The sequence below is a fragment of the Pholis gunnellus genome (assembly GCF_910591455.1).
Source record: "Pholis gunnellus genome assembly, chromosome: 24".
Taxonomy (NCBI): domain Eukaryota; kingdom Metazoa; phylum Chordata; class Actinopteri; order Perciformes; family Pholidae; genus Pholis; species Pholis gunnellus.
Genome location: NC_136551.1, coordinates 4,477,756 through 4,492,065, shown reverse-complemented (window position 1 = coordinate 4,492,065; position 14,310 = coordinate 4,477,756). Strand labels below are relative to the sequence as shown.

Below are 14,310 nucleotides of genomic sequence, written 5' to 3'. Positions count from 1 at the left end.
TAAAACAACAAGACTATACACGACCACTTCCTAGCAATGGCAGTCATCCAAATATACAGTTGTATGTATAAGCTGTGGTTGTATATTGACTTATTCAGGGCTTTATCATGATTTAAACTCACTTTTCAAAGGTTTGCTTGAATTGAGGGTACTTTCAGGGATTTTAGTGTCCCTGACCTCAACTCAGCTCTTAAACAGCTGATAAATTTGGACGGATATTATGAATATACACACAGCAGTTGAAGATAAGTCATGCGTCCCTCTCTAGCCTCTGCCTGGAGGACTCTGTGTGACATTGGTTTTGTTCCATCCTGTCTCCTAATTTCGTTCCCAACTGCCTGTTCCATGTACGTCTGTCTAATTTTAAATGACTTGTTACGCTAACACTCTGTCATCTCAAACCCATTAGCCTGCTCTCTCTCTCTCTCAGGCCCCAGGTAACGGACGCAGGCGTAAACTGGTGATAGAATCTGTGTTTTCAAAGCCAGGCTGGGTGTGCTGTACTTATGTCTGTATTTCATCTCCTCTTGCCTGTGAGAAGCGCTGCTCTTTGATCTCTATTGTGGCACGATTTGGATTAGTGGCCTCGTGGGCTGAATGGGATCCTCAAAATCTACCGTAGCTGCTGAAGCGTTGACATCGTCACTGAGAGGGATTACTATGCACATTCTGTGTACAAGGTGCCTTTTAAGGCAGCAATGTGGGGAAAACGGATTAGTCAGAGGTCTCAGAGATGTGTTTTCACCACCGAGAGCAGTTATTTTAACAATCGTGCCTTAATGCGCTGCGTATTGTCATGTCAATCTGTTATTTATCTAACCTAAAGAAAGAGGGAAAAGGGACCGAGCTGCTGTCTCACATCAGATTGTAGTTTTAATTGTTGATCACGGGATTCGTTGGCCTTTTGACTTTCTTCAGAGCCAGAAGTCACGACTGACCACAACAATACAAAGATCCTTTTCTAAAAATCCACCACCTCGTCGGTTATCCTCCTCCTCTATCCAGCACCAACTGTGAACCTTTCCTGACAGAGTGGTGTGAGGAACAACACCTTTTTTCCACAACAAAATAGCTGAAATCAGGCATTATTTTACTCAGACTTCAGCTGCAGAGAAAGAGAAGTTCTCCCTCAGCGTGTGCGCCACTGAACACATTCTGCTTTGTCGAGCCTTGAACGCTTCACAAAGTTTTATCTCTTGTCACATCATCTACCTCCGCTCTGCGTTCCTGTTATTCAAAACTAATTGTGTACTCAGATAGCAGACATACTCTCACTGTTTTTCAGCTTGTAACTAGCTCAACAAAACAAAGTGTGCAGCCTTTTAGGGGACGCCAAAGTGTGATTGCCAACACAATCGAATAAGACACGTGACTGACTCACTACAGTCATCACTCATCACACTGAACACAGCGCTGTAGACGGAGGAGCAGTGAGCTGGGAGTTGTGGTTTTGCTGAGATTGAATGAGTGCAGCTGTCGGGGAAAACCATTTAATTCTAAGTGCTTTCTGACCCAGATCACTGCAACACACTCACGGGAGAGACAGTCAATTCATTTGTATCGATAGATGCATTATATTCCTCTGGCAACGGTCTTCATCTCCAGCAAGATACTGTACTCGATCGTACTGTTGATATCCTGTTGAATCATGATCATTTCATAACTGTAATGAAGTATGTTTTATGCCTAACCTTAACCACAGCAGTGGCAGGTCAGAATCAAACTCTTGTTTTTGTTCAAAGAGAATGAAAGAGAGTCACTCATAGACACGCGGCGATGGCAGCCACTCTCTGAGGAGTAACTGAATACAGGCGAAGGCCGCAGAGCTTCAGAGAAGTCGGCTGTCCAGTCGTGATGTGTTTGGATAATAGAGAGGAGATGAAGTGGTATCACGGCAGCATCTATTTAAAGAGAGAGTGAGACAGCATGACATGACACGAGCGTCTCACACACGACTTTTTGCGTTGTTTGAATTTGTTAACTTTCCTTCAGTTATCTTTTAGATTCTGTAAATTGATGTTTACCCCTTTATGTACAGATTCTCAAACCTTAAACTTTACATGACTTTTCATTAAATACTCAAAACTGAAACACAATGACCGAAGTAATGGGACTAGGGATGCGTGATTAGCATTTTCTCCCCGCCGATACCAACAATTACCTGCGCCTCATGGCCGATACTAATAAGATAACCGGCAATTTCACATTTTTGTATTTTAAATTGTTTTTATTTATGCACACTTGAGGGTAAGAAAGGCTAAAATGTAGTGAGCAAAGATTGATAATTTAATATTCTATAGGTATAAAAGTACATAAAGGATTATTGCAAATTAAGAATAACTTGTTGTCTTCCTCTGAAATTCTGAAAAACAGGTTGAAACCACAGAAGCAAACTTAACTGCAGTAGTTGAACAGATGTAGATGGCGTCCTACATTACATTTCCACATCATATAAACATGTTTTTAATCCATCTCCACCAGCCTTTGACTTTCAGCACCAAACTCTCGCTTGAAGGATCTCTCCCTTCAGTCTCTGTAGTTATCTCACCCTCCCTCCTCCTCCTCCCCTCCTCCCCCCCTCCCCCTTCTCCTCACATCTTCCTCTGTAGTTCTGACTTTTTTGGGGGGAAAGATCCGGAGCGATTATGTAACCGCTCTGATGCAGAAGTCCTCCATCTTCAACTGTCACCATTTTTTGCGTGGGAAATTGTCACTGATGAGTTGAGCCTCCTCCTCCTCCTGCTCGTGACCTCTGACCTCTGGAGGGAAAATGACTGAAAACAACACGCTGCTTTTAAAATAGCGGTAAGGATGCTTACCGTACACATCCAGTGTCTACAGTCTTTTTCTTTTTTTTTTTACAGTTGGTCACTCTGGAGAAAAGGCACGACCAACACAAATTGACTTTCACTGTTTCATCCTTCACACTTCAAAGCACCAACAACAGCAGAGAGATTAAAACGACACTTCCTGTTGATATTCCTGTGAAATGTCCCTGAAGCTTTTAAACAGGGATCAATATAATAAGTGAGGTGTTTAGAGGGCCACGGTCCATGAAGCTGTTAAAGTACTTCACCTCGGGGTGTAGACCCATGTGGGGCAAACATTGTTTAGTTCTAAATGAAAAGGACACAAACTCGTTTAATGTTGTGTAATCTACTTGAAACGACCTCTAGTTTGACCAAACAGCAGCTAACTCATGTAGTGGCTCTGAATACATCAACGCAGGGTGTCAACATCTGAGCGGAGGTTACTCTGAAGGGACGAAACAAACCATGTGTTGCAACATTATGCAACTATATGGCAACCAAAGCAGAGTGATGCAAAACTTCAGTCCTGAACAGTAAAAGGCTTCACAGATAGAGAAAGTGTTTTGTCTGGTTTCTCTCCAGTCTATCGTTTTGCTGTTCTTGATAATTAAACGAGCTTCCTAGCCTGCTGGTTTAGTGTCGAGCTTTTCTTTCCAAACCTTTTATATATTCAGGCAAGTTTAACTTGAGAGCAATGTTGCACACATAGTACTCACACTACTAGAGTAGCCTTTGTTTGTCACTGAGCAGCTCCACATATTTCTGTTCTGTGCTGCGAGCAAGAGAGGCGTCGGAAGAAATTCAGGATTAGAGAGAAAAAGGTATAAGAGAGAGAAAGAGGGAACACTAGAGGAAGCAGACAGATGTAAGGAAAGAGGGAGAGGGCTCAATGAATAATTCAGTAGCTCATTCCCGCTCTCCTCCCCGCTGAGATGGAGATGTTACAAAGATAGACAAGGAGAGGAGAAAAGGAAAGGAGATTAGACAAGAGGAGAGAGACAAGGGAATTAGAGGAGGATCTGAGAGCAAAAATGAGGAGAGGAGATGAAAGGAAAGGAAAGGAGATGAACCTAAGAGATGAGAGAAGACAAGGAAAGTAGATGAGAGGGGAGGAGATGAGGAGGGAGATGAAATATAGAGGAGAGTAGAGAAGGAACGGGGATGATGGAGAGGGGAGGGGATGAGGAAAGGAGATAAGAGGAAGTGAGATGAAACAGAGAGGATAGTAGAGAAGGAAAGAGGATGATAGAGGGGAGGAGACGAGTAAAGGGCATGAGAGAGGAGATGAGGGGAAGAGACGAGGTAAGGAGATGAGATGAGTGGAAACAAGTAGAGGAGATGAGAGAAGAGAAGGAGAGGATACAGGGATAGTGGAGGAGAGGAAGGGAGATGAAGCAGAAAGGAGAGTAGTCAAGGAAAGGGGATGAGAGAGTAGATGAGGAGATGATATGAGAGGAAACAAGTAGAAGTGAGGAGAAGGAGAGAGGAGAGGAAACACTGGAAGTAGAGGAGAGGAAGGGAGATGAAACAGGAAAGACTGGACAAGGAAAGGGGATGGGATGAGACGAGAGGAAACAAGTAGATGAGATGAGAGAAGAGAAGGAGATAGCAGAGGAAACAAGGAAATAAGTTAAGGTGTGTGAGAGAGAGACACAAACCCAAAGACAAAGCATAAAGTCAGAGACGCAGTATGATAACTGCAACTGATGCCAGGTGTGTGTGTGTGTGTGTGTGTGTGTGTTGTCCTCTCTGCATTCATCAGGTGTTTCCTCTCTCTTCGTTCGGAGATCCACCTGCGTCACTAATCACTTGTTACCTTGGAAACAGTGGACTTCCCCGTGTCTGCGCCTCTGTGTGTGTGTGTGGGCGGGTGTCTGAGTGTGAATCATGACTCATCCTGCTCAGTTGAGAGTGGCTATCCTCACACTCCTGTCTGGGGAACACCCACCCACATCTGTTAGCAACCTGTCTGTCTCTCTCTCCATCCTCCCGTCGTTCCCTGTCTCTCTCTCTCTCCATCCTCCTGTCTCTCTCTCTCCATCCTCCCGTCGTTCCCTGTCTGTCTCTCTCTCCATCCTCCTGTCTCTCTCTCTCCATCCTCCCGTCGTTCCCTGTCTGTCTCTCTCTCCATCCTCCCGTCGTTCCCTGTCTCTCTCTCTCTCCATCCTCCTGTCTCTCTCTCTCCATCCTCCTGTCGTTCCCTGTCTGTCTCTCTCTCCATCCTCCTGTCGCTCCCTCTCTGTCTCTCTCTCTCCATCCTCTCGTCGTTCCATGTCTGTCTCTCTCTCCATCCTCCCGTCATTCCCTGTCTGTCTCTCTCTCCATCCTCCCGTCGCGCCCTCTCCGTCTCTCTCTCCATCCTCCTGTCGCTCCCTCTCTGTCTCTCTCTCCATCCTCCCGTCGCGCCCTCTCTGTCTCTCTCTCCATCCTCCCCTCTTTTTCACCTCTCCTTTTTCTCTGCTGTATGTATACGGCTAAATGTGATGTTCACCTGTTGCGCACTCTGTTTGTTCAGAGCAGCAGAGGAGCAGCCGTCGTCACCATGATCAAACAAAGAGCGCCACCTACAGAGACGCTGACGAGCCCAGCACTTATTGATAAAATGGACATGAAGCTGAATTCATTCTCGTGGGCCATAAACACAGTACAACCAAACTCATCACATGAATCTTACATTTCAATGAATGGTTGATCATTTTGGCTGCATTTCTGGCTGGATGTCACACCAGGTGCTCCTTGTTTTCATACTTCCACGAGGAAAAGATTTTCACATAGCTGTAAGACCCACCAGAGGCCCCCAGCAGAGCAGTACCCTTTTAAGACTTATTTGTTAATGTAACTGTCACAAATTACCAGTAAATCACATGACAAATAGCCACTATAACATCTCTATTCAACTCAATAGATGAATGAAAATATAGCTTGCTGTGATAGTGATCTGTCCGTCCTGAGTGGTCATGAATGCATCTTGAAGATGGAAAAAGTAACGGAGCAGTGTCAAAGCACAAAGTGAGTGTATTTTTTAAATCAAGATGCATTCAAGGACCGGCTGTAAAGCTGCAGAGGTGTGAAAGAGGGAGGAGAAAGAGGAGGTGGATGAGTGGAGAGTGCTGTTTTCTTTTATTGCCCGTAGAGGACGCTGCTGCCTCTGTGCACACTTAGAGGATAAGTGTGCGGACACATAGACATGCAGGAGAAGCTTTTTCTATCATATTCGTGCCCTTTATTGCATAGTTCAGTTTGCTTGTGTGATTTTTGTGTGTGTGGGTGCGTGTGTGTGTGTGTGTGTGTGTGTGTGTGTGTTTGTTCTATTGCGAACCGTGTACAATGAAGCAGAGAGATTTGAGGACGAGTTAAGAGTTGAGTGAATGGATGGTGGGATAAGTGGGTGGAGGAGGGGGGGGTGCGAAGATTTTTCTTTTGAAGTTTAAGAGCTGTGTCACGCCTTCCTCCGATGCTATAAAAAGCAGCAGAAGAGATGAATTTTAATGTAAATGAAGCTTTGATTTATTCATAACTCCTTCACTTGGACTGACCTGGATAAAACGGCATACACATCCCCTCCTCACACACACACAAGTACACACACACAAGTACACATATCTTTTTTGTTCCCTATTTCCCTGCTGGCTGGGAGAGAGACGAGCGAATCTTAGTGTCTAAATCTTAGTGTGTCAGCAACATCAGAGACAGAAGCAGCAGATCCTGTCGAAGAGTCTGGGTTTACCTGCTGAAATGGGACAAAAGATGAAGATCCAGGGGGAGAGACTGCTGCTGTCAGTCTATATCAGTCTATGAAAATAGACCATAACAGGACCAAGTAAAGCAAAGCGTACCATGATGACAATTATATAACTGTACTACATATTTCCAGTTGTCGTAACTATTGTCTGCATTCCGAAATTCATTTGGTTATTAGAACATTTAGGCCTTCATGAGCCAGTCTGTCTTGTGCAGGAGTCCCACACTGATCATTATGTACCACACACAGTGAACTACCGCTGTGTTATCGACGTACAACCTCCATTAATACGCTCCTTTTGTTGGGCTGATGTTCTTTCACACACTCTGGTGCCACCTAGTGGACATGAGGAACCACATACATACATGGAAACTGTGTGTCTGTCTGCCTGTGTGTGTGTGTGTGTGTGTGTGTGTGTGTCTGTGCCTGTGCATCTGAGTGTATGCCTGTGAATAGCACACTAACAGATACAGAGGCAGAGAGAGACTGTCTGAAAGAGGCTGTTCGCTGTCCATGGTGCTGAAATATATTTTTATTCAAGTGTTCTGACTCACTTCTGACATTGTGAAGCCTCAAAGCAATTCTTTTTTAATCAGGCTTCACTGCATTTAAGTCCTTCTTGGATCCAAACATTGACAAAAATACTTGAAAATGAATAGGACTGTCAATATTCAGAGTTTAGAAACACTAATAAAATACAGTAACTAGATGCTACAATCTAGGAGCACTAATATATTCATTTAACATCTTATTTTATTGTGATATAATTACTTTTTAAAGCCTCGTTGAATGTATCCTCACTTCAGTCCTTATCTGTAATCACCCACATTAACACACTCAGCATCACTATCACTGTCGCTGTACAATCTATATTGGGATTGAAAGACTTTGTCCAAATGGGAAAATGATTTCTATCAGCACACTGATGACAATCAACCTAGTAGACAATGAGATATCTGATATGCAACGTTGTCATTACTGACAATGATGGAAACGGTTCAGCCTTTTGGCCACTTGTGATAAATAAATGGCATGCATGTGATGTGATGGGGGGGGGGGTTCACCCCTCCTTAAAAAATCCACACGACCAAACTACTACTCTCCGTTATTCATTATGAGGACGGATAGGTTGGAAAATGTTTTGGGGATTTTCTTTGATATGAGTTTCTTCAGAAGAAAGGACCATTTCATTTCAGCGGTCTTTGTGTGCAGCTGGGTCCCAGCCCAGCTCTTTATTCTGGAGAGATGGCTGACCTACATGCTGCAATGCCTTCCACTGCACAATTGTAAGGAAACGAATGCAAAACTTCAATCAGAGTATAACTTAAAATAACAATATTTCATACTTTGGTTGTGCATACAATGACACAGTCATGTCCTTCTAGTGAATAAAACATCTGCAGCTCCGTCCATATAGGTAATAATAACACACCCTTTAAACCGGCCCGTTAGGAGGATGACAGGTTGTTTTCGGCAGCGCGTGTGTGACTGCTCGCTCGGCGCGTGGCTCCAGCGACTGTGTGGTTCCAGAGAGCGCTCGCGCTGTCCAAAGTCAATTTACCCAGAACGACAATCAAAGAGACATCCGGTCATTTACTTTCAAAATAACAATAAAATACGATTCATACTGCGATCTTTACAAATGTTCCACTGCTCCCTGTAGACTTAAAAATCACATAACAGGGAATTAAAGGTACATGTTAAATAGGCACCTTGTGAAAGAGGACTAAATCATTACATTCTATGGTCTTTAATTAGCACAAGATGAAACAGTGATGCTGCAGGGGGCTTTGAGCAGTTAATGATATTATGATATATAAAAGGTAGGCCTACCAAGCAGCTGTGATGTGTCATTTGTGTTCCTAATAAGATTAAAAAAAAGAATGTAGATTAGATGAAAATCGACCACTTGATGGCAGCAACAAGTAGCAAAAAGACAGAAGATAAAAAAATAAATGAAGGCTGTTGAAGTGAACACAGTAAATGGTCTAAAGGTATAAAAGGTTACATTGTGTCTGTGGAGTGACTCACTAATACAGCCTATAAGATCTATTTGACCTACACAGATCCTGTCCAGCCTGCACTTTGAAAGGCAACCCGCCCTCTTTCCGGTGATGCTCTAACTCTCGCTAGTTTCACGCAGCTGGAGCAGCTCGCGGCTGCACGCGCGCCTCGCGCTCCTGTCAGTGAAATACAAACGGACGTTTTCGGAGGAGAGGCGAGAATCGCTTTCTGAGGCATTGTCCTCATTGTCCTCATTTTTCTCCTGGTTTTTTTGTCTGTCTCGCCTGTTGACCATGGGGACGGAAACGGACAAACGAGGTCCGGTAAAATCGGTTGGAGGAGCCGTTCAGTGACAGCTGCTGTTATCTGACTGACAGACAGACCGGTGGAACGTGACGGACAGGTAAACCGCTGTAGGTTTCAAGAAATCAACGGCCCGGGGAATAATGATGACAGAAAATATGCATTAACGTGCAGTGGCGTGCACATTTTGGACTTTACCGCGTTGTGGCTGAAGCATGGGGCCGTTATAGCCGGTAAAGCGGAGACCGGAGGTTTGCGTCTGCGCTCCGCTCCGTGGACACAACTGAGGAGACTGGAGACACGGACGGAGACGGGGCGGTTTTTGTTTTGGCGGAGACATGGCAGCGGCCATCGCCAGCGGTTTGATCCGGCAGAAGCGACAGGCCAGGGAGCAACACGTCCACCGACCGACCCCTCACCGGCGGCGGAAGAGCCCCGGTAAGAAGCAGGGGCTCTGCAACGGGAACCTGGTCGACATCTTCTCCAAAGTCCGGATATTTGGCCTGAAGAAGAGGAGGCTACGGAGACAAGGTGTGCGGGGGGGGGGGGGGGGGGGGGGGACACGCGCACGTGCATGCACATGCACGCAGACAATCACACGCACGCCAATGTATTGATATGCGGGTGCGCGCTTCCGCGGACATGCAGAAACGCACGCACTTTTACGCGCGGGCGCACTCATACACGGCCGCATTCGCACACGTACGACCTGCCTGGCGCACACTCGCGCGCGCTCCTACACGCGCACACACACCCCAATATCATGCACAAACAGACTGACAGACTCGCCCTTCCCTCTTATTTTCCTCTCTCTGCTCCGTGGTGACACGCGCGCGCGCACACGCACGCACACTGTCATGTCTTGTAGTGCCCTATGGTTCAGTAGTTTCCAGGTACATCCATTATTGAAGCCACAGATTAGTCTGTCTAGTCTCTCTCTCTCTCGCTGTCTGTCTCTGTGCATCTCTACCTCGCTCTCTCATTTTCAGCTCATAATTCAGAAGCCCTGTCACCACCAACAGGAGCAGAATGTCCTGACTTAAAGGCAATGACAAGAACAAAACTAATGCCTCTCTCTTATTTTGAAATCACACCGTGCTCAGATTCTGATTGAAAAAGCGGAAACGTGATTCGTGGTTGAAAAGTCAACATTTCCACCATTCAGATGTCACGTCCAACTCCAAACTTGGGACGGATCTCGCCGTCAATGCACAGAGAATTGATTAGATTGCAGATTAGCGAGAGGAGCGTTCAATAGCAGAGGCGATAAGTGCTGTTGTAATCAATTGATTGTGTGAGAAAGCAGCAGGTGCTGGTGGATGAAGGGAGGAGAGAAGGAGGCAGGAAATGAGATGAGGGGAGCATGAGGAGGAGATAGAGGAGAGGAGAGGCGAGCGTGAGGAGTCATGTTGATAGGAATGGGTTTTCACCAGGTTGGTCTGGTGAGTGACGGGAGTATTTGGGATCTGAGAGCCAAATTACAGGTCCTCACCTCCTCCTTTTCTTACCTCCATTTTTCTTTTTGTCACCTCCTCTCGCTTCAGCTACTCTGAATCTTTCTCTTCCTGTTTGCCACTTTCCTTATTGTCCTTCTTCCCTTCAACAACGACCTCTCTCCGTTTTTCTCTCTCATTCTCATTCCCTTCTTCCTTCTTTTCCTCCCTTGTTCCCTACAGGAGGAACAGACAAACAGCTTCCTCTCCTTTCTCCCTCCTAACGTCTCCTTTTACAAGTCCTTAGTTCGACTGCATTTCCCCTTTTTGTCATCCCTTGTTTCTCCTCCGCCTTCTTCTGCCCCCCCCCCACACACACCTCATAACCTCCTTTTGACCCTTCTTCTGCCCTTCTTATATCATCGTATCCTCCCTCCTTGGATCTTTTCATCCCTCCTTACAGCCTTGTTCCCTTTTTGGGAAGAATAGACGACAACAGCCTCCTTTCCTCTCCTCTCCTTTCTCTTTTACATCCTCTTTTCCTCATACATCACCTTCAGTTCCTCTGCTTTTACCCCCTTCTCTTCCTTATTTCCCTTTTTGTCACCCTTCTCTCCCTACCTTAGATCCTTTCCTCCCCTCTTCCAGCTTCATTTTGTGTTTTCTTTTCCCTTTTGTTCTCCCTCTCTTTTCATATCTTTGCTTCAGTCCCTCTATTTTCCTCCTCCTTCTCCCCTCCGTTGTCACCTTTCTCCCTTACCTTCTTTCGTCCTCCTCTCCAGCCAATCATCCCCACATACCTCAGATCTTTTCCTCCTACCTTCCAGCTTTATTTGACTTTTTTTCCTCCCTCTTTTTCCGTCCTCCCTCCCTCCTTTTCCCCTTCTTCCGTCACTCCCTCCTCTGTGTTCCCAGCTGTGAGAGCTGCTGGTGAAAGCTTGGCAACGTCCACAATCTGTGTGTGTGTGTGTGTGTGTGTGTGTGTGAGAGAGAGATATGCCAACATCCCCTACTGTCTTCCAGAGGTTTTGTGAAGGAGAGACAAAATGATCTGCAGCCGGCATTACTTGATCAGAAACAGAAACAGCTCAAACTTGCGTGCTTGTATCGGTTAGAGTTAGACGGTCATGGAGCCACAATTGGCTTTTTATTCAAATGTGATATCAGTCCAATTGTGATATGATGGAGGCTCTTCTCAGTGTGTTATTCTTAGCAATTAGATGTCTGAGTGGGCAGTTCACGACGCTGGTGTGGGAGGACAGTATTTACGTCCTGCAGTGAAATCAATCTTTAAGAGCTGCTACCTCACCTAAAGCTGATTCATCAGGATTTTATTGTGACATGATGGACAGGAGTTCCCCGCCAAATTAAAAGATAATCCACTGCCACAAAATATTGGCTTTCGGTAGCTTCAATCGAAAACATAAATCATGTGGCCTTAGAAATTCCCATCGGCTGAGTCACACCACCAGCCAAGAAAGGTAATCTAGTATTACATGCCGCCTCTGAAATGCAGCTGTAATATATCCACATCAGACGGGTTATAAGCCAACAGAAAGACAGATGCATAAATGCAAAGCCGGGCTGGAAGGTACACTCTGCTCTGTGCCTCCCAGGTCTAATTCAGCAACATTTTTTACTTTGTCTTATAAATGAACACTTAGAAGTGACATGACGAGTTCTGGAAAAGGATAAGAGACGATAAATTACATTTCTTGTTGTCGTTCGGCTCACAAACAAGCTCAGAGAGATTGATGTGTGACCGATTTCAGTCCGTGTGTGCTCATTTCTGTTCCGCTCTGACTGACGGATGCTGGGCAGGTAAACACTGAACCATAAAGCAGCGAGAAATATCACCGCTGTCAGATGGAACGATGTTTGCTCAATGCATAGAATATTGTGGCGTTCATTGGAAAGAGGAAACAAGAGAAGACAGTTAAAGTGAGGAGGGTGTGTGTCTGCAGGGATGCAATAAATGATTCATTTCATTATCGATTAACACACCAACAGTTCTTTTTGATTAATTGTTTAGCCCATAAAATCACAACTTCTAGCAGCCTAAGACGATATCTTGAATGGCTTGTTAGTTAGTTAAATACTCATGTAATTCATTGTGCACAGTAGATATTGGTCCTGATATTTCTTGTCTTTAAATGTTATGTGTTCCTGGCTGCTTACCTGGGACCAGTTTGCCACAGATGTCCTTGAAAGGCGCACAAGCGTTCACACATTTTTCCTCCCGAAACCACAATTTGAATGTTTCGGCTCTGGGAACGTTGTGGTGTTGAACCACAAAGCGCTAGATTTTCTGTGTTGGTGTCGTGTCCCGCCCTCAGCCGTGGCCGTGAGGATGAGATTATGGACATGCCAAAATACGGATCCGCTGCTGAGATGAGGAGTTTAGCGAGGCGAGAGGACGCTGGAGGAGCCAGTTGGTGAGGATAGTCCAACTTTGACTTCATAAAACACATAGCTCAATATGTAGCCCTGTGGTTAACACTGTCACCTCAGTTTGCATAATGTATTATAATAAGCAGGTATGGATCATCGATAGTTGACATCAGTGTTTCCCTCTGAATCGTATTCCTGTCGAGGCTAAAAAGGCCTCGACGATGATGATATGTGTCACATTTACTGTAGCTGAGCCCGATGTGAACGGTCCAACAGCGTCTGTATTTTAACAAGAAACCCACTCTTTTCAGCACCCTAAGTGTTTCTCTAATCACTCAACGCTCTCATGTAAATGAGGATGAAAGGGTTGCATTCACTTGCCGCTCGAGAATTTTTCGCTCGAGATGGTGTGTGTGAAAAAGAGAGAGAGAGAGAGGGGGGGGGGGGGGGGGGTCTTTAATGCATCGCTCGTATGAGACGCCCATGTTGGTATTTCATGCCGTGTCAAACACTGTATTTTGACTCAGACTGGAGCGAATTAACACACGATATGACACGTCACATCAGCGTGGCCGCCCGATGGGCTGACTGATTGAATCAGATCACATTATGATGAAAATGTAGCGTGTGCGTGCGTGTGTGTGTGTGTGTGTGTGTGTGCGTGTGTGTGTGGATGGGGGAATACCCTTCCACTGGAACAGTCTGGAATCACGAGGCAGTTGCCGGGGCAACGCGAAAAATGGGAATATCCCTAGTAACAGACAGAATGTGGAGGTTTACTGGGAAGAGTGGGAACGAGTGGAGGGACACCTGGATGTTAGACGGATGCGTAGACACATGAATAGAGGTTGAGTGGAGACGCAGCGGGACAGTTATTGATCTTTCATCCGTTGCAGCGCGGAGTTGTGCCAAAACCAACAATAACACCATTTGAGTCTTTACTTTTACTCGTAACAGGGCCGGACTATCTGATCAAAAATCTATACCACGATGAATGACGATACAGTATCACACGTCAGAGTCTGGATTGGTTAGCTGTGGTTGGTTGTTGATTTATTCTCAGTTTAATTCTCTTATTGGATTGTTGTCCAGTCCTAAAATCATAATAACCAAAAACCTTCTTGTCTTCATATCTTACTGTGAGAAACATAATCTTTTTTTCCACAAATCCCTGTTTGAAAAGTATATTGCGTGGATTTGCAAATTCCCATCAGCTGAGTCACACCGCCTGCCAGGAGAATGTCTTCTGGTGTTACACTGAAATGCAGCTGTAACATATCAGGCAGGTTATAACTCTCCTCCAAGTCTAATTCAGTAACATTTCACAGTTTGTTTCATGAATTAACGCGTCATAGATGAGATGTAAAGAGCACGACGTGTTTTAAAAACAGATAAGAGACAATAAATTGCATTTCCAGCAGTTTCTTCTCGACGTTCGTCTCACAAACAAGCTCAGAGAGATAGATATGCGACTGATTTCAGTTCCGCTCTGACAGACGGATGCTGGGTAGGTAAACTTAACACCATAAAGCAGCGAGAAATATCACAGCTGTCAAGATGGAACGATGCTTACTTAATGCATACGAGTACAGACTGTGCTGTGTGTTATTCACAGGGAAGAAAAAAA

At 45.1% G+C, this 14,310-nt stretch overlaps 1 protein-coding gene across 2 annotated transcripts in view; it reads left to right on the top strand.

Moving 5' to 3' along the window:
- The window catches only part of LOC306715567 (fibroblast growth factor 14-like), a gene marked incomplete at both ends in the record, with an annotated part of 33,986 nt that overhangs the window by 5,470 nt on the left and 14,206 nt on the right, over window positions 1-14,310 (top strand). The window contains one exon of one of the 2 annotated variants that reach the window (XM_079185975.1): window positions 9,198-9,390. The exons of the other annotated variant lie outside the window; for it this stretch is intronic. Within the exon in view, the coding sequence (XP_079042101.1) occupies window positions 9,198-9,390 (193 nt within the window). Of the gene's footprint in view, window positions 1-9,197; window positions 9,391-14,310 lie in introns of those variants that run through there. 2 annotated transcript variants of the gene reach the window in all.